This window comes from Rhopalosiphum maidis, chromosome 3, assembly GCF_003676215.2.
Source record: "Rhopalosiphum maidis isolate BTI-1 chromosome 3, ASM367621v3, whole genome shotgun sequence".
Classification (NCBI taxonomy): Eukaryota; Metazoa; Arthropoda; class Insecta; order Hemiptera; family Aphididae; genus Rhopalosiphum; species Rhopalosiphum maidis.
The window spans coordinates 55032760-55055391 of record NC_040879.1 but is presented as its reverse complement, the minus strand read 5'-3'; the positions used below and the strand labels follow the sequence as shown (position 1 = coordinate 55055391).

The 22632-nt window shown below is 26.2% G+C and overlaps 1 protein-coding gene across 1 annotated transcript; it reads right to left on the bottom strand.

Moving 5' to 3' along the window:
• Nucleotides 1-2643: 2643 nt before the first annotated feature.
• LOC113555743 lies at nt 2644-22173 on the bottom strand. Its single transcript, XM_026960265.2, is given in 20 exon segments — nt 2644-2899; nt 3892-4005; nt 5288-5432; nt 5490-7645; nt 8118-8338; nt 8428-8526; nt 8669-8731; nt 8799-8853; nt 11119-11288; nt 11469-11590; nt 11670-11912; nt 15319-15541; nt 15603-15700; nt 15766-15961; nt 16773-16901; nt 16977-17093; nt 17680-17739; nt 17873-18954; nt 18956-20261; nt 21721-22173. Coding segments are annotated over 18 exon segments (6471 nt in total). The 5' UTR covers nt 20240-20261; nt 21721-22173; the 3' UTR covers nt 2644-2899; nt 3892-3997.
• Between the last annotated feature and the right edge of the window lie 459 nt (nt 22174-22632).

Genomic DNA, 22632 nt, shown 5'->3' with positions numbered 1-22632 from the left:
TCCATATATCAATATATAGACAATGTCAACAGACTAAGTTCTTAAAAATGTTAAATATCGTTATTTTTTCATCTTTTATATATATATACAAAAATAAGATAGTGTACCACGCTATAAATGCTATTATTGAATTTTAGATTATTATACAATAGTCAATAGTTGCTATAGTCCATAATAAAACGTTTTGTATTTGGCGAAGCCCTCCTATAAATTTCAGCAATTTAATATCCTCGACCCTATAATCCACTTAAAACAATTGAATATATTCCACTGATACTAACATATGTTTTGTTCTAAACTAATTTTTTACTTTTTGTTTAGCCAAAAATCTTTGACTTGTGTTTATTTATAAAGATAATATAATTAAACAGAAATTCTTACAATAACTTACAATTACTACACTTCTTATTTATTTTGGTTTTAACATTAAATAAATACTTACTATATTATTCTCTTAAAAGAACATGATATAATTATAGTAGTGGTATAATTTTATAATATACATGATTTCAACTGATCAGATCTGTATGTTTAAAAACGACTGTACTCAAAACAAAATTTAAAAAAAATTGAATGTTTTCGTTGTGTTTTAGTAATGTTAGCTTTAATATTAGAGTAAATTTACCTATTATCAAATTTAAAAGTAAGAATATCTTCTAGAAAATTAAAAATTCTTTTATTGATATTATTATTTTAAAGTTGTAATATTTTACATAGCTATAACTCACTTTAAAATGATAATATCAATAGAAGCATATTTCATTATCTAAAAGATATTCTTACCTTTAAATTTGATAATAGGCAAATTTATTCTTATATTAAAGCTAACATCACAAAATGTATTCTATTGAACACTAATTTTTTATGATGTACTTTATTAAGACAGAGACAACACATGAGGGTATGGCATCCTCTTAATGCAAATAAATATATAAGGTTACCATAATTCAGAAATAACTACCAAATCATAAAAATTACAATTTTTAATTTTGTTAGGTACAAGAATGTATATTATTTGATTAATAATAGTGTAAACATTTTTAAATCAGGTTTAAAAAACTATAATATAATAGGACAAAATAAATAATAGGGTAAAAAAAATAATTCATTATTAGATAATGATAAATAAACAAACAATAAAAATTGATAAAAAAAAATTAACAAAATTTTAAACAATACTTAACATATTGAGTACCTAATATATATTTTTTATCATTTAATTGACTAAATAATACTAAAAAATTATAAACAAAATAGATTTAAAAATTATACAGTAGCCAACATACCTATGAAAAATTTACCACAATATTATATATCCATAATAATTATGTTTTCAATTTAACACTTACAATCATAATTCTTAATTTATAGTTAATAATATCTTATACATAATTTTTACTATTAATATCAAACTTAAATGTATTTAGAAGTTTATAAAATGATTCTTAGTTTTCACAGTGAATAATGTATTAATGTATAACTTAATTAGTATTTAAAATATGTTCATATTTAATCATAAAAAATACCCTATTGATCCATTAACTTTATTATAATGGTATAAAAAAGTTTAATATTAATTTTAGTTTAAGGGATTTTTAGTCGTTGTGATCTAAAACATTATTTCAAATAAATATTTGTGTTAAAAACCTATTTATGATAGCCTTTAGATTAGTAAAAATTGTAATTAATACTTTGGGAAATTAAAAATTGATAAAAACTATTTCAAAATGTACATTACTAACTACTGAAATATACCTATATTCAACTTCAAATCACTATTTTATATGAAACATATGTTATAATATATTTAATAAAATTTATCTAGAAAGATAAAATACAGGAGCTAACAAATTTTTATTTTTACAAATTATAAATTTATGGAATTGCAAATAATAATACACATAAAATAACTCTAAAATCCACATTAAAATAATAAATAATATCATAGCGTATGTTTAAATAACTTAATTCTTTCAATTTAATTAAATTTAGTAAACTAAACAAGTTTTTAAGTAATTATGTATTGTATAATATAAATATTTTATTTAAGAAATATATAACCAAGTGAACTAAAACAAAACAAGACACGTGTTAACAAATTTTTTCTATTTCTTAGTACTACCATTTTTTGTATTTTTATTATCTACTTCATAATATTTGGCTGTGTCAATATAATAAAATAAATGTTGAATGAATAGATATTAGAAATGCAAATTATAGTTTAAAATATATTTATATTTTTACAAAATAAAGATACATAAGATTTTTACTCTCACTTAACAAAAAAAATTCTGATACAAAATGTTACAACTTAGAGAAAAAATGTATACACAATTAGAACATACTCAACAGTATTTAAAAACTGAATCAAAAGCATTGGAGTACAAAATGAACGATTATTGAGCTATGAGGTCAAATTTACAAAATAGATTATATTCATGTAAACACATATTTAGAAAAAGAATATACAGTTAAATAAATATTTGTACAAATAAACACATAGAATACACATAAACAAATATTAATATGAAAATATACATGTAGTTAGAGATCAGCGGGTTGTTTCATAAAACTTAAATCGTAATATATATATATATATATATATATATATATTATGAAATAGAAACAGAAGCTTTTCCCATTTGTAAATATAATAAAAGGTACTCAATTAAAATGTATTTACAAAAATAGTAATACTTAATAAATTAAAAATAGCCTACTTGAGTTTTCACACGTGAATATCAATTTTTGTATTGATAACATTATAAACATGAATGGTATCAATTAAGTTTTAAACATATAAATATATAATTAACATATTTTTGTCTTAGCAGAGTCTGAAATTTTGCCAACATAATTTATTTCTCTTGATTATTCATAAATGGCAGTGTAAAATTGACTAAAAAAAAAGAAAAAAATATTTAAAATTGATATTTGGTTCGTGTAAAATATATACTTAACTAACATAATATTTAAAAAAATACCAATAATAACAAACAAAATGGGAAAAATACTGGATATTTCATTCTAGTTAATGTTAAACTTAATTGTTAAAAAACTTTTTAAAATTTAAATTTACAAATATAGGTAAAAATGTGTAAAAAGTTAAGAATTTAAAACAATTTATCCTTGGATTTTCTTTAAATTTAAGAGTTTAACATTCAAATTTAATATGTTGACTACAAAAAAAATCATCAATAATTAACCTACCAAGAGTATATAGAACAGTGGTTCTAATTTAGTGTGAAGCCGCAGACCTTTACCTAATACTTAAATTGGTATGGGGACTACTTATATGTGAATACTTACTTTTCAATTTTGTTTAACTATTAAAATAATATAATATATTTATAATAAATTAATTGTCAACCTTTTTAGCAATAATGGAGTTTTAATAGTGATAATTCAAAATACCTGGAATTTCAAACCACTACAAATGTATTAATTCCACTAAAATATCACTTCAGTATAACACGAACCTGGCACAGTGCCTTTGTTCTGATTGCTTCACTCTGCCTCACCAGACCCACTCCATAAAAAAAAAATTATCTTCTTAGAAAAAGAGGTAGCAGTGTACCTGACAAGCTTTACCAGTGAAAATACATTGATAAAAGACCTATAAGGCTGTTTCAATGGACCAATATAAAAAAAAATACACAACTACGGTCCCCCCCTAACATCAACACAGACCACCACATGGAAACCACTGATACAGAATGTAACTTTTAAGTTATACATTTATTATTAATAGTAAGTTATGTATAATAAATGTTTATCTTTTTAAAAATATCCAACTTAACTAATAAAAAGAGTTACTTTTTCTGTCTTAAAATCAAAAATCTAAAAACACACAATAAATGCTTTAAAAATATAAAAATGAATATAATTTACCTTGGAAAGTTTAAAAGTAAAATTTGTAAAAAATAAATGGAATATTACTATTTTAATAAATAGTATCCATAATGAACTTGTATTTGGTTGCAAATGTTTGACAGGATCATTGATCTAAAAATAATTAAATATTAATTAATTATTTACAATTATCTTACATACATGACATGTAAAAAATTTAATTATTGCATATGTATTTAATATTTAAGAAATTTAAAATGATATTTTTATATTTATTCTTAGTAAATAATTATGTTTAAATACTAAGATTTAATTTAAAATAAATTACATAAATATTAATTTAACATACTCCATTCAGTTAAAAAATGCCCACTTTCGCGCATACACACTTAGCTTCACAAGTCAGGCCCCTGCTAAGCAATATCAGGTACACAGTGATTAGTTACAAGTTGTCAATCGCTGCTGTTACTCGTCACGATCGACAACCATCGCTAATGTTTACAGATGATTATAAAATCATCATATTTATATAATACGTCGTATTAATGACTAATGCACAGATGCAATAATACTTTTATTTTTATTATTGGATTCATTGAATTCATAAATAAATTTCAATACAGTGAAAAAGATGTATATAATATTTATATACAGTAAAATCATGTTACAACGAACTCCAAAGGACCGAATTTTTTTATTGTTAGAACGGAAATTTTGTTGTAACGAAAATTTGAATAAGCTCTTTATAAGCCCTGTTTTTCAGCAGGGAACTTCTATGACTTTCGTTGTAACCGGAATTTACTGTAGTTCACTAAGTATACATCTCTTGCATGTCGGCGACGGCAGCACGACTGCAGACATCAGCGATCCCCATAATGAGTAATGACTGACATACGTGAACGCAATCAGTTTTTGGCGGTCAGGTGGGAATTATTCAACTGAAAATAGTGTAATAACATAAAAAATAAACAAAATAAATAACTATTACTATATTGAACAAATGAAGAGTATCCAAATTTTTTTTAGATGCTTTCAATAAATAATTATCTGTGAGTTAGGATCATTGTTTAAGATTATTAGTACGACCACAGATACATAAAATATTACTTAGACAGCCGATTTTGATTGAAAATTGTTACCAACAAAATCACCGCGATTCATTGAGGTGAATGTTTATATAAGTATTGATAAAAATCCTTTTAGATAACAAATAGCAGCCATTTTATTGGAAACATTATTTTAGCTATCTAAAATGTTTAGATATTTGTGAATACAACTCACTATGTATGTGATATTTATATATTTTTCTTGTAAGAAAAATCATTTGAATAAAAAGATTGATAGTTAATAGCATAATATTATCATGTAAGTACCTATAATATCTACATATTACGTAATTAATAATTCATTAATAAATTATAATATGTTAACATACCAGTACTTTTTCTTCTGTACAATTTTCCATACTTCAACATATATTTTTTAATATACTGTTCAACTTTCTGTTTAACGCTTTCACTAATCCTTAAATCTTCTACCTTCTTAACTTGAAGTTCTTTGAATAAAATATTTGAATTGAGCTGTAAATATCAACCAAATTAAAATTTAAACATTAAAAATGCAACCACAATTATTACCTTTTTAGCTAAATATTTGAAATCATCATCATTTTTTATACGCCCTTGTTTGCAACTCTTTTTCACATACAAGTCTAGTACTTTGACAATAACTGTAGCCATAGCATGATAAAAGTCAATAACATACTTGATTTCTCTTTGATTATCTGGTACAAGGTCAAGAACCTCATCAGGTAAAGACATCATACTTTCTGGCAGTTTAAATTTACGTTTTGTTTCAATTGTTTTAAATTGAGTACGTTGTATATAATCCCTTACAATAGGATCATCAACAAGAGTTCCTCGTACCATAGATTTGTTTTGACTAATAGAATTTTTGAAATTCTTCACAATCGGGTCAATTAGCTCACTATTAGCTTCTACTGAAGGTAAAACATCAGTGGAATCCATACTTATACTTGAAGCTAAAAATTTAGCATTTTGCTCCAACTCAGTTAATAAAATGTTGTCTACTTTGTTGAATGGTGAACACTTCATTAGAGGTTTTTGTCTAATTTCATTTGCATTTGTATTTAACGACGTAATATTTATGATTGATGGATCAGATATATTAGGTTCTTCATTTAATTCATTTGTATTTACTTTTAATAGATTAATATCTGATATTGTATGACTTGATGTACTAGGTACCGATCTAAAATCATTTACTTTTGAATTGAGTTGTGCAGTACTTACTGTTTTATGTTCTTGCATTTGGACGGTAACAGCAGTTACTTTAGAGTTGCTTTTATTAGTAATAGGGAGCATTGGTATTTTGAAAACTGTATTATCATCAGTTTTATTTATTATTGTAGCTTGATTTTTGGATTTATTTTTTAATGATGAATCAACAATTTTTCTATTTTTTGCATTAAGCATAGGTGGTAAAGGCATTTTTCTTTTTAATTGTTTTTTAACTTGGGTTATTCCTACACTGTTAGATGATAAAACAATATTTTCTTTTAGTAATGATCCTAAACTAAAAGGTTCTAGAATCTTTTTTTCATCATATTTCATAACTATTTTTTGTTTGAATACATTTATGGTATTTTTACCATCTCCCCTATTTAATTTAGCACACAAAATATTTTGTACTGATGGAATTAATTTGTAGTGAATATCTAATTCATTTAAAGGGTCATAAGTAATTATCTTGGTATCTAATGGGAATTGGAGAGTAAAATTTTTGGGCATGGCTGAATTATGTTTTATTAAACCATTTAAAATTTTTAATGCTAATCTATTTTTTGTATTTGCTTTAAACGATTGCTTACCAAACACTTTATTTAAATTAAGTGCTTCAGGAACAGTACTTAGTTGTTCATTATGTAATATTAAAGCTATTGAAGTTGTATCGGTTATTTCAGTCTTTTGGTCTTCTTTAATTCTAAATATATCATTTTTACTTTTCTGAGAATTTGATTTTACTTTATTATTTATTTCAATTATTTTGGATGGTTGTTTTCGATAACCATTACTAATTACTTTTATACGTTTGATTAAGTTAGGCAAAACATATTGATTTTGATTGTTTTCTGGTGTCATGTTTGTTGATTTCACGGGATTTTTATTGAAAAATGATTGAAGTATTTTGATTGGGGACTGATCAAGGTAATTTAGTTTAGCAGATTTGCTCATATTCAATATTCTTTTTTCAACTAGTTGTTGCACATTTTTTTCACATTGTTTAAATAATTTTTTACGTGCATCATAATCTAGTGGCTGTACTACTTTGTAGTTTTTAACAAAATCTGTATTTTCAACATTAATATTTAATTGAGTTTTAGTTGATTTGTTAGCCATTATGTCTATTGGTAAGAAAGACAATTGTTCTTGAATACTTGGATGTTGAGCATCATACATCACATTTTCCGGTTGCATTACACACCAATTAGTATCATTAGAAAATAAACATAGACTAGTTGCATTAGACGTATTTGAAATAAAGTCATTTGGTAAACATGGAGGTACTGTTTTTAGCATAGAATGCAGAGTAGATCCATTACAAAGATCAGCAATTGTTGGAGGCGGTAAATTCCATGTTTGATTTGTGGTAATAATTTCTTCAATAGGGTAATATACAGTTGATTCAGTTTCAAAAAGTCTATTATTTTGTGTATTTTTAGAATTAATTTTTTCAGAAGAATCAGTAGAAATATCATAAACTGTTGAGTTGGCTGTAAAAATCAATTATTTAAAATTAAAATATATATAAAATAATACCAATTCAATTATAAATAAAACACATATTATTATATAATTTTTATGATAAAAAAAAAAAAACAAAATTGTATATCCGTTATATCACTCAAAATAAAAACGTTAATTGCTTGATAATCCAAAAAAACTAACAAATGACAAGGAAAAAGAAATATTTGAAAAACATTTTTTTTTTTTTAATTAAAAATAAAATAATCATAAATAATTGATATTTTTACCAAATAATTTTACTTAATTTTACCTTTGTCCTATTTATATACTTGAATATGTAATAAAGTAATGTTTTAGGCAGAAATTAGTTTAACCTGCCGCATAAAAAATAGTAAAAATTGGATAAGTAGAAAACGTTGTACTATACTGTAGGTTTAAATAATATTCTAATAAATACTTTTGTATACATTTTAAATCAAATAAGTGTTTGATACTTACTTTCAGCGATGCCGCTCCATTTCATATTTTTAGTAGGTGTACTGTGTTCAATGGTTGGAATATCAATGTGCATAATTCTTGATTTAAATGTAGATGTTGAGCTTTGTTTTGGATTTAAAATTGAATTGCTTGAATAATTTACCACGGAAGAACTTAAATCCTTATTTGTTTTAATAGGAAGAGCCCACTGTTTTTTATTCCATTCGAAAACAGATTTGTTTCTATTTAATTAATATACATATCAATAATAATATTAAAATATCATAATAATATTTATACAAATTATAAATAATGAAATGATTATTCTTACCTGTCTCGATTGTTTATCTGATTGTGATGATTAATTATTTTATTTAATGTATCCATGGAATTGGTCTGACAATGTCCAGTACTCTGACTTTGTATACAACTAAAACAATTTATACATTTAATACAACATAAAAAGTGTTTTAAAAAGCAACATTAAACAAATTAATTATAAAATTATCAGCTTAAAATGTAAAAAAAATTAATTTACTAAATATATTTTAACTTAGCACATGTTCTTATACCTTATTTTAGAAGGTTGACTAGATTCTACAGTAGGCTTTCCAATATGACATGGAACAGAATTTCTAAAACAAATGTTAATAAAATTAATAGAATAATTTTTAAAAAAATAACTGTTATTGAAAATCTTACGGCTTAGGTTGCGAAAAATGTATTGGTGGTTGGCTAATATCATCAGCAATGTTCACTAAAATCAAAAAAATGATATAACAATCTCTCTATACTCCATTCAAGTTAAAAAGATAACTTGATAGCTATCTTGTATGAATGGGCATGGTTTAATAACATAGCAGGCATACAAATTATTAACATAGAGGGGTGAAAATAGGTATTATCTGACCACTACGAGATAAAAACTTGCTGCTGATGAGTTATTTTATTTAGTTGAATAGAGTATATACTAGAAATGGCAAACCTTTCTATAAGTGCGTGTCAAATAAAAAAAATTAATTGCATTTTATTTCCCTAGCATGTCAACTAATTTGATGACCTTTTTTATGTTGTTACACTTAAAATATTCCTACAGATAATCATTTTTGGTGATTGCACGTCTCATTAAAAGAACGTATGCGTGTCACAGGTTTGCTATCTCTGGTATAACTCTATACTTAAATTATAATATTGTTATAATAATATAACAATATATTGTTGTATACTACAAGTGTTTCTTAAACTTATTTTCCTTACAGTAAATAATTATCAGCTATTAAAAATTGCAGTACACTTAGGAACATTTGTAACAAAATTTAAACTTTTCAATTAAAAAGTACTTATAAATTTGAGAAAAACAATAGCTAAATGTAAATAATGCAGTTTTATTTTTTCAAAATAAAGAATAGACAAAAGTGGAACTCAACTATGTATCTTACGTATAAAACATTTAAAAATGCGTATATAATCCTTAAAAGATATTTTGTATATGTTCTTTTCTACAAAGTTATATTTTGAAAATGTTTTAAATTATTGTAATAGGGTAAAATAAAAAAGTTTAAATTCTTATTGATTACCTTCAACATTACATTGTGCCATATCACAATTTTAGGGAAACCGTACATTAGATATTTGTTTAAGTATATTTTGTGTTCAAGTTAATTTATCTGAATATTCTACCCATATTGCTAAAACTAACATGTTATTAAAATCAGCTAATACAAATACATATCAAACAATGACAATAAAAAATAATCATAGTAATAATAACTTTTTTTTTTAATATTAAATTAAATTATTGTAAAATTAGATATAAGATATAATGACAGTAAAATATAATTTAAATATTAAAGCTAACATTAGAAATATGTGACGAATTTTATAAAAATTAATTTAGTATTGAATAGTAAATTGTGAAACAACTATTTAACCTCTAAAATAACAAAAATTATATTAATTATAAAACTACATAGTTGTATCAATTAGTTTTTATACAAGATAAAGTTTGTTGTTAGTTTTAGATTCTGAACGAAGTGAGGAATGTATTGTGGTTTTTGACTTCAGCCCCTATTTGAAAAAGAAAATTCATCTAGTTGGTACTTTAGGGGGTCAAAAAACAAATTTGCAGTAGTTTTTAAATGCGTCAGGAAAAACTAAAAAAAGTAACGAAAAAACGGGAATTTTTATGCATAATCAGTTTCCAAAAAAATCGATATTTTATTTTGCTGTAACTCAAAAATGAATCATTCTAAATACTTGAAATTTTCACGAAATGTTTATAATAGCGTTATCTATTTACGATTAAATTTTCAAAATATTTTGACCTTTTTAAAGCTATTGAAATTTTCGATTTTTCTTAGTTTTTTTTTTTTAAACTAAAAAAATATTGGCTATCCAAAAGATCTTTAAAATTTAATACAAGGTTTATTATAAGTTTTACTTTTCGAAGTAAAAAAAAATAAAAAATCGCTAGTCACAATTTTTGTTTATAAGCATTTCAAGTTCAAATGTTTACGAAACATATCGAAACCGCGAAAATTTGCAAGGAATTTGAAGTTGAAAATACGTAAAATGTTTGTGATACCTAAGGTTAAAAAACCCAATACAAGGTTATCCATAAGTTTTCTTACAAGTAACTAAAAAAAATTCTAGCGTTAATACAGAAAAAAATTTATGAACGAAAGAAATTTATTTTTTTATGAAATCTAGTAAAATAACGATATATTACAATTTAAATATAGCCTATAGGTAACAATATAATATATCCTACTAATTATCCTAGACTAACAAATCATCTTCGTTTAAAATCATTTTTTCGTAAACAATGATACCTGTCATTGCATTCAAATTTAACGCATCCATTATAGTGACCTACTCTTCATCTCTACTATACAGCAGAGCGATATTCACTTGCCCACATTTTTTTTATATGTAAGAGTAGTTATATATAATATAGAGTTATGATTAACTAAGTTAGTTAATTATGTATAGAGTATTATAATATAATGTTTATGTGCTATACCTTCTTTGGGACGATCTAATTTTGGTATTTTAAAAACAATTTTGAGAACTATCCATTTTTTCCACAATACTCTGGCTGCTTGAACTAATGCTGATGTATTGTTTACATCTGGTAATAATTTATCAACTTCATCTTCGTGTTCCTTAATTTGTGATATCGGATAATTTAAACTAAAAATAAAGAAAATATAAAAAAATAAGATATATGAACTCAATCATCAAAAAGTCTCTTAAATATTAAACAAGAGCTAATATCTAAATAATATTAAAAATAAATGTTATTTACTTATATAATGCAAATACTTTTTTAAAATGGTTATAGCCATTACATATAATATTAATTATAATTACTTTTCAATAGCTTCTTTTATATTTAATGGAATATTGGCCCATTGAGCAACAATATCTAAAACTTTTGATTTAGTTATTGTATTTCTGTTAGAAATTGGAAGATCTGAAAGTGTTTGAACAATCTGAAATAAAAAACAATAAGATATTTGGAATATTTGATTTTATCCTTCATTATTGTTTATTGTTTAAAAAACTATTTACTTCTAATTTTAAGTTTTCGTTGTTATTTGAAGTCATCCAGCTATGTATTATATTCAACCCGTTAAAATTCATGAATAACCTTTTACAGTTTAAATCATTATCTCGAATAAATTTCAAAATATGTGATCTACTCATTGAATCTGTGATATGAACCATTAACTTATTTAAATTTAATGTTGAACTCTCCATGTCAGAACGGTTTTTATTTTTTAATTTACTGATATCTGTTAACTGTTTGTCAAGCTATAAAAAATAAAAATTGAATCAATTTTCACAATATTAATATAAATCATCAAAATATATAAACTATACTGGAGCGCGCACTTTTAATCAAAACACGAGCCGACGCGTTCAATACTGCAGGGTAAACCAAATACTGAAATGCCACAAACTGGCCGCTGTGTGCCTACTACCTGCATATAATTCCTCATTGTTCATATTTTAATTCACATATTTTTTATCTACTATAATGTCTATAGGTACCTAATTTAAATTGTTTAGTAATTTAGGATATTTTAAAAATTTATTGTTTGTTGTTACTATTTCAATTACAATTCATCAAAATATTGTGATATTTGTAAACGAAAATGGTTATTTTGTGTTCTTCATATGGTTGCACAAATAGATGACAAAAAGGATGTAGAATACAATTCCATCAGTATTGTATAAAAAATGAATAACATTTTTGCTAATAACAAACAGCCATAACATAAATTATAAATAACATTCAATAAAAACCATTTTATTATAGGTTTCCTCTAAATAGACCAAACAAATATTTTAAAGAAATGGGTTCATGCAATGGAACGTAAAAACTTTACATCCACTAAATACAGTTATTTATGTCGTGAACACTTTAATCTTAGTGACTATCAAATTCGACCAGAAGCAGATATAAAATTACTGTTAAAGTATGTTGTTCCATCAATATTTAAAGATTATTTCCAGTCAGGATAAAAAAAAAAAAAAAAAAATGTGTCGTAGTTAGTTAATCAGAAACAATGAATTAGTAATTAGCAGGGCTCAGATTTTATAGCATTTGCTAATTATTATAGGATACAGATAAAAATATCATAGTGAGCTATAAATTTGTTTTATGCACCAGGGACTCCCAATATGAAATTTTATAATGCTATTTTTTGCATATTTGAAGTATTTTAAGTATTTAGTGCTATTTTTTGTTAATTTTCATAATATAACGTTTGATTTTTTATTTTAAAATTTTAAAATTTGATAAAACATCCAATCATATAGTGTAACTCAGGTAAAATTATTTAATTAATAAATATTAATTTATTTTATTTTATTCTTATTTCCAGATAATTTTGAATAGTCACCATGCTTATTTCAAGTAATTTTAGTAATTAAAAATGTAATTAACTATAAATGTACTTATTAATTCATAAATAATCTTTAGTTAATTAATATAGGTTTTTTTTAATTATTAACAGAATACATTTTTATTTTTGCTATTTTTCATGTTTTTAGGGCATATTGTAGCGCTTAATTTAAGATTTTATTATATTATATTACTTTATTTTTAGTGCTATAAAATCCGAGCTCTGATAATTTAGTAATAAATCAATTATATCTCCATACAATTTTTTTTTCAAAATTCACCTTACTTCAGTGTTACTAAAAAAAAAAAAATTAAAATCCATTTCCTACATAATCTAAAAAAGAGAATAAGGAATTCAAATATGTTTTCAAAATTAATATCGGGCTCTTGTTATTGGGTAAATTTTTCTTCCGCTTATTGGTCTAAATGCACGATAAACAACAAAAAAACGACCAGCTTTCAACAGACTGTTCCATCTTAAGATAAAGTAACCATGATGCTTGAGGAATAATTTGGTGGGTTATTATTGGCTTTATTTTTGCATGAACACAAAGCTTAGACAACTAAAAATAGGTATACACTACAAAACTACAAATGAAAGAATTTGCTGAAATGCTTTATTTTTATTCTCCTAAAGCTTATAAGTATGGACGAACGTTTTTTTTGTTTCCTCATCATTCTACTATCCGAAGTTAGATAAACAGTAAGCACTATGAAATGTAAACCGTTTAGGAGGAAGTTTTCATATTTTTAAAACAAGAAGTTTACTACTTGGTTATAAGATTGTTTTCTAGTTTATTTTATGATTCTATGTCTATAAAAAAACAATTGATTTAGAAATCGTGTAAGAGTAAATATGCTGGAAATGCAGAAATTGGCTTTAGAGAAAGTTCAGAGCTTGCTACTGAGATTATAGTGATTATGATTGTTAATTTAACAAAACAGTTAAAATGTTCAGTAGGTTTTTCTATATAAATAAGATTGACGACAATGGTACCTAAAGTACATTGTTATCAACTGCTATTATAAAGTAGCATGAAAAAAGTATAAAAGTGTGGAACATAACTTATTGTGCATCTGCTAATGTACAATGTTTTAAAAAATTTGGCTACAATTTTGACATTAACTCCTTGAATACAAAATTTACTGTTCAAAATACTTTAGAAGTTTATGCTATTTGATGCTTGTCATATGTTTAAGTTATAACGATCTGCTTTAGCAGATGAACGTTTATTTCAATTGGATAATGGTGATATAAAGTGGTCTTATTTATGCTCATTAAACACATTTTAAAATGATTTAGGATTAAAATTTGCTAATAAACTAACAGCCCAACATAAAAATTACAGGAATTCAATGATGAAAGTTAAGTTGGCAACACAAACAAGTAGTGGAGTGACTGATGCAATATAATACTTGTATCAGAAAGGTGAATCTTTTTTTCAAAATAGTGAAGAAACAGAGTAAAATACAATAAAATTTGTATTCAATGACACTACCAACTACTTAAAAACTCTATAATTTAATGGAATTCCATTAATAGTAAGTGGTAGAAAAATGTTTGTTATAGGGTTCATTTTAACTATGACAAATATTTTGGAAATTGCTTATAAGCTTCTTGGTAAGTCCTCTGAAATATATTCTAACTTGCAAAATGTCTAAACCTAACCTAAGAGGAGGTATCATCTAGGACAATCAAACAGATCATAGCTAAGTAAAAGGTACAAATTTTACGTCTTTTGTAAATCGAGAAAAATTGAAAATTGTTTTATTAGCTGTATCAAATATTATTCAAAAGCTTAAAAAATCTTTTGAAGCTGTTGTTATAAATAAAAAATTGTATAACAATGTGAAACAAAACATTAGGATGTAAGCAAAAACCAAATATAATACCATAATATATTAAATAAAAGTACTCTAATTTTTTTTCCCAATTCACACCCCATTAATGTTGATATTGGTTCCCCAAGTCATGGATATATCTTCACTGCACTTAGTCAAGATTTTGCTAACATAAGAATGCGTTACTATGCCAAAGAAATAAATGCTACACAAGTTTTTAAAAATAAATCATCATTAAGGCAAAAATTAACAAAATTAATTTTATTTAACAATGTTTAGGTAAACTATAATACTGCTCATTGAGTGTAAAAATTGTATAATTTATACTATGATTTTAGTATATCTTGTAAATGTATGTAATAGTATATGTTATTAATATTTTTAAAATAAATTAATTTTGTTTTTCAATATAGGATGTTATACCAGTATAGTTTATACATTTCAATGTTATAAATATATGATTCTAACCTGTCGTAAACGTTTTTTATCTTTGTTAGTGATTTTGTTTATTGGTTTTTTTTTCTTTTCCAGACATGTATCTGATTTAACCACTAACGTGTCATCTACATGTTCATCACTTTCATCGGAACTGCTTTCATCAGAACTGCTTTGATCACCTGTTCTTGACTTTTTGCTTATAAATCCTCGACATTTTGATGTGCCACAATAACACTTTTGCTGTGCAGCATCTCTAGATAAAAATAAAAATAATAGTTTACATAAATTAAAGATAGTAAAATAATAAGCAATACCCAAATATTTCAAAACTGTAGTCAAAAGTGATTTCTTCTCCTTTTCGTATAAATTGTTTGCTAAAAAAACCCATTCGCGATTCACCTAACACATTCCACTGAAATTATATTTTAAAAATTAATTGTGTTCTATATGTAAGTAATTGTAATGGCATGAGTATACTTTTTCTGCAACACAGTTTGGTTCACAGCTGTGGTTTATAAATCTTGTAATATTTCCTTTTCGTGTAGCATCGATTATTTCATCATGTTTCAACTGCACCATATAATTGTTAAACATATACACTTTTAGTTTCATTCTCTTTATCATTTCATTTTGATCAATAACTTCTCCCATATATTCATCAACAAATGTTCCACTACACAAAATATAAACTATAATTAATATTATATAATACCAATTTATACTTAATAATCAAACTACATTTTCTTTTAAAAGAAATTTAAAAAAAACATGTTACTTAGAATAAAACACAGGTGACAATTTTATAAATAATTTTTAATTAGAACTTAATTTTCTATTTAATTAATAATAAAAGGTACAATTGAATATTGAGCAGTATTTAAATCAAAGTATCTATACATAATAGTATGCTCTATTAAGAAAAAGAATATACCAAGGAAGGAGGCAAAAACTACGCTACACCTTCATTATCACCCACCAACGTAAATATATCAAATTCAAATTTATATTTATTAAGAGAAAGTCATACTTGAATGTGATATCACTGTCTACATAATACTTAATATATCAAATTGTATATCAAGAAGAATGGACTTTATTATTCTTAATATTAGAGTGAATCAACTTATAAGTAAAATATTATACTATATCTCTTGTGGACTTATTTTTTGGATTTTTTTTATTTTAAAGGAAGTTAAGAGCATTTTAAAATTGTAATTTTTTAGTTATCTACATGGTGGTCTGAAAAATATTTTAACTTTTAAATTTGATAATCAGTCATTTCACTCTAAATAACAATAAATTAGAATCTTTTCAATGTAAAATTTAATATGTTATGCGATAGTAATATGAAGATGCAGGTATTTTATGTAATCTTAACATAATAAAATATTTATTAAATATATTTATTCATTGCATTTAAATTATATATATAATTATATTATATTATTAAATATAATTAATAAAAGCAATTTATAATTTATTACCTAGGTATATCTTCAAGTGCAAAAACACCATAACCTTTATCTGCAGTTTTGACAATTTTGGTACGTTTGAATTGTTTATTTTGAAATTGCTTGTTTGTACAAAGTGACTTTAATACACAAGCTTTACCACTTAAAAATAAAATTATTTTATAAATTAAAATATTAATTATTTCATTACTTAAAAATAGTCTCAACTTGAATTACCATTCAATATTCAATAAACGATTTAAACATTCTGTAGCACATCCAGGTTTTTTTTCAATCCAGTCTTTTCTAGTATATTTACAATGGCATTTATAAGTATCAGAATTGATAATTCTTCTAAAAAACAAAAATGATTAGTCTCATTATTAACTATACTGAGAAACAATGATAATTCAGAACCTTCTTGAAATAAATATAAAAAACAATTCCAAAACTAGTTAATACGATCTCACACTCGCATGTGTTGTCTCTATCTTACAAACATATAACATGGCAAATTTTCGTTCAATGGGATCAATTTTATGTATATAGCTTAAATATTGGAGTGAAATTACCTATTATCAAACTTAAAGGTGAGAACATTATCTGTGTTCTATTCTCACTTTTTACGGTTTTTAATTATTAAGCAAATTGTAAGTATAAAAAATATTTATACTTAAAAATACTAATAATTTACTTGAAAATTAAAATGTCGTAAAAACTGAAGAGAGAACACAGATAGTGTTCTCACCTTTAAGTTAGGTCATTTCACTCCAATATTTAAGCTAAACACATAAAATTGACCCCATGGTTATAAAAAAATTTGCCGTGTTCAACGTTTGTAAGACAGAGACAACACATATGAGTGTGGCGTCCTGCCAATAAGTTAATATACAACCAAATTCAAACTACTATTAAAATTGTATATTAATATTTTAATTACCTTGGTTTTAGTCTCCGTAACTCTTGTGCTTCTGCTGGTGTATACTCACTCATTTTTTTCCTAAAATAATATTTAATTCTTAATACTGAAATATATATTGATGAAATATTTGATAAAATTAATTTAAAATTATGTATACCAAATAAAATATTATATGGCCATTAATGTTTAAAAAAATATGTGAAATTCTTACCTATGAGGCCTGAACAAATTATTAGTTATTAAAGTGAAGTTCAATTTTTTTAATTTTTTATCCAACTCTGAATCATTTGCTCTAGCTTCTGCTAAATTCCTTTCATTTTCTTTTCGAATTTCATCAGCCAATAATAAAGAGTCAGTTTTTGAATTTTCAGATGATAATAAATATTCTTCCTCCAACATATCACTATTTTTCATTTTGGTATTTAATCGCTTAGATCGTCTTATCTTGCCTTCAGTTTCCTCTGGATCACTTTCAGTGTTTTTCAAATTACTTAAATTTGAGGACATTTGGAAAAATGGTGGATCATTAGAAGTACCCAAAATATTTAAATTTTCTAAACTTCGAGACATATGGCTAGTTTTTTCTTTTGGTTTAAATTGCTCTTTTGGCATACTATTGGAACGGTAATGATGGTCACATCTATCAGCTGGAATTTCATTTATTAAACTCATATCTGATTCTGAATCCGTATCCGAATCTGAGTCTAAACCAGGTATCATTTCATAACCTTCTTCTGAATTATATTCTTGTTGATAAACTAAAAATCTCCAGATAACTGTATCTAAAAACAAGCAGTTTGGAAAACTTCTGCTACGTTTCAATTTTGATCTAAATTTTTTAACCAATTCATCTTGTATGATTCGTTCAACCTGTACATTTGGTCCACCTTCTAAGTAAGAAAGACTTTTCCAAGATCTCAGTAACATGATATCTTCATTAACAACTTTTGATTTTTTTGAGGAATTGTACACAAAATTATAAGAAAGAGAATTTCTCCGACTTTGTATTTTAATTCCTTCACTTACACTGTTCGATCTAACCCGTTTAGGTACTGTATTCCAATCAACATTTTTAAGTTCAGAGAACACATCTTGTTTACTTTTAACTGAAAATTCATCAATGTTATCTGTTCTTGTATCACATCTTTCTAGAAAATTATCACAAGTAGTGTTTTCTTGTACATTTAAATTATCACATCCTTCTAAAAAATGAACACTTGTAGTATTTTCTAGTACATTTAAATTATCACATTCATCTAAAAAATTAGTACATTTTGTGTTTTCAGTGTGCATTAGAAACATCACATCCTTCTAAAAAATTTACACAATACGTAGTTTTTTCTTGTGTATTTAACCCATTAACATTTTTTAAAATCATACTTTCCGTTTTTTCTTGTAAATATGATCTATCACAACTTCCCAAAGTAATCAATGATGCGCTTTCTGGTTTATCGATTCGTGATAAACTTATACACTTCAATTCAACACCATCATCTGGAAATATTAGAATTGATGTGTTTTCATTTACTTCCGATTCATCTGAACTTGAAGAATTATCATTTATTTCTGGTGTATCTAAACTTAAAGACTTTTCATTATTTATAGAATTTATTGCTTCACTAGTATACATATCTGTTGGTTGTATTAGATCTAATTTGGGCAATTCTGAATCGTTTGGGTCTTCATTTTCAAATTGATCACTTTTTCTTATCAATTTGTTTTGCTTCTTTACAGTAGTGGAACTTCGTGTTTTTCTTTTTTTTGCTGCAATAGAATTTGATACACTTGGTGGCATTTGAATAGTGGTTGGTGTGATTCCATTTTTTTTTGGCCTGCCGCGACCTCTCTTAATAACTTTTGGTTCATTAGTAGTTTTAGGTTCTATATCAGCAATTGAATTAGTTATGACTGGTTGTTGATTAACAATATTTGAATTAATTGATGTGTTATCTTTAATATTATTACTAGTCTTTTTGGGTCGACCTCTTTTTCTTTTTACTTGTAATGAATTATCATCAAATTTATGTACAACAACACGACAATTGTTTTCAAAATCTATATTAGGACCACTTTTTTTATTGGTTTTTCTAGTGTCAATTGTATTAGGAAATTCATTAATTTGATTAATAACACCATTTGTGGGTGAAACAGCCATTGTAAATACCTCATTTAGTTTTTCATACTTAGATAAATTATTTACAGGTTCAGTATTATTAGTTTGAAGGGATGTAGAATTTTCTAATGCTAACTCCATTTGACTTGTACGAGTCCATTGTGACTTAACTTTTACTGGTTTGTTATAATCATCAATTTTTGGAACAAAATTAATCAAATTAACAGTAGAAAAATTGTGTAATTTATAAGTTGAATTAATGTTTTTATCAGGTATGTGAGTTGTAGTTAAATATTCTTTAAGTCTTTGTTTTCTAGTTGGTAGATTTGATTTTAAATCAATATTAGAATGATTTTCATCTACTAATTCTAAACCAGAAGATAAATTTCTTTTATTTGATGGTTTTTCGACTTGTTTGTTAAATTGTCTCATTAAACTATTATTTTCTGTGCAAAATTCATCCATATTAGCTCATATTTAAATCATCCTAAAACATATAATAATAAATTACTTAGGTAATCCTTAAACATGTAATAATTTGATAAATCAACAATTAATTGATTCAATAGTAATAAAATTAGTTTTTTTTTTATCCTTAGCAGCAATGACAAACACAAGTTACCGAAAAAAAATGATAATTAAATAATTGTTACTATGCAATGTTGACAATGACTAGAAAGGAAATGTTATATAATATGCACACTAAAAATCTGGGGTAATATGGGGTTATAGCCCCAACCATCTCACCCACCTCCTCCTTCAAAAAAAAAGGAAAAATTGATAAATCTAAGTTTATAAACAGAACTATTTTTATAACATTGACAATGAACTGACAAATTCAAATGTTAACAATTATTAAAAATCTAAGTACTTCCAAGTTGTCTCGACTACCTTAGGTGTACAACTAGATTATCTTAACTACTGAAATATTTAAATAAAAGCTTATAGATATTCATATTATATTGTTAACATTTAATTACAATTAAGCGATTACAGAGGTATTAGGGTATTAGGTAGTAAAAATCAGGTAAAAAAAAACACTTTGTATTCTTGAAAAAGTTAGACGGCTTTCTTATCTGATGACAAAAAATTAAAATAATTCATGTTCACAAAAAAAATTTGTTATACAAGCGCTATTTAATGGTATAGCTAAAAATTACTATAGACAAACAGCACCTAATAAACAACTATTGGAATAAATACAGACATAAATGATTAATGATCTAATGGCAAAAGTTAAAAACTAAATTGATGTTACAAATTTCAAGGGGGAAATGTAAAATTATAAATAATTTCACAATTTGTTTCCAGATTCCCTATACGAGGTTAGTACGAGGTAGTTGATATAACCAAGAAGATAGTCTTGGAAATATTTGGGTTGTCGAGATGAACCGGAAGTACCAAAATCTTGTCTGATAAGTAAATTATTATAATTATAAGAAAATATTTGGTATGTAAAAGGCTATTCTACAAATGGTAACTGACAACAGATTTGCACAACAATGACAAACTAATAGAAACTACGGGAGGACCAAATAATGGAAATTTGTAAGGGAATATGTTGCAACAGCACAGTATCTGCATACACCCAACAATATCGTCATACATATTATAAATAAACCGTAAAACAGGTAGATGATGACAAAGACAAGAACTACATCGAGGAGTATGTAGTAGGTTTAATGAGTAGACAACAACATTAGTCACTACCATAGACACCTCAAAATGGTCTTGCCTTTGACAAACGTGTATCACATGACATCAGTAACTATTAATTGACCAACTCGCCAAGCTGATGGCAAGCACAGACTACACAACAGTTAGTATAACAGATCGGCAAACAAAATAATGATACGATCGTTGATGCGCCACACGTGCGACAGCTACTGGGTAACCACAAGTAGTGAGATCTACACCTACACTTTAATCGCACAGTTAATAATCACCTGAATTCCGATGGGTCCGGAAAATGACGCACCGCCGCCGGTGCACCGGTCGAAAGTCACGATCATCGTGGTCGGTGCACGAATGTCACGTTGAGACGCCGCAATCTAGGAGCCACCGACCCGCCGTGAAGCGCGTGATCGTGGAATCGCCGACTGTCGTGTAAAGTGCGCGGTCGGGGATCGGGTGATCACGGGGAGACACTACGCAACGGTGGTGGTGCCGGCGGTGTCCGGAGTAGTCGAGTTGTTGGGACCGGATACACCAAACAACAACGACGACGCACCGACAGGAAGAGACGCGGGACAGTGGCGGACTGAGAAGGGACGACGATATATTTTGCGCGTTATACCGTGTTGGCGCCGCGGAAGCGAAACGACCTAGTGTGTGTGTACGCTAACGGAGTGATAACACTCGGACGCCGACGGTACAACGGGCAATGGTTAACGCAATGCAATGATGCCTAAATGGTAGATGCGTACGGCGGTAGTGAAGAAATGGACCGATCGTGGCGCTGGCGTGCGCGGCGAGCATGCGCGCTGTAAGCGCACCATCATAATACACGACTGCTGCAACAACTGTACCGAGGTATGTCGTATCGACGTATCGTCCAGGGCCCGCGGCCGTACCGCCGCCGCCTTGGTAACCAAATAACGATATATAATGTTCTAGATTTTCGAGGAACAAATAAATCGGTATGTATCGATACGCATCGGTTCGTTATCGGACGTCACTAATTCTTATTCCAACTTTAACACGTTCACGTCCGCGTACATTTCAAAAGTCGGGCGCGCTACCACCCGCGTAAATATTGATAATATTACATTCGTGAACAGACCGGGCAAATTATAAACATAAAAATGCCGGGAAATCGAAACTAGCTGTTTGTTGTCGTTCTAAATGTTCTAATAGTC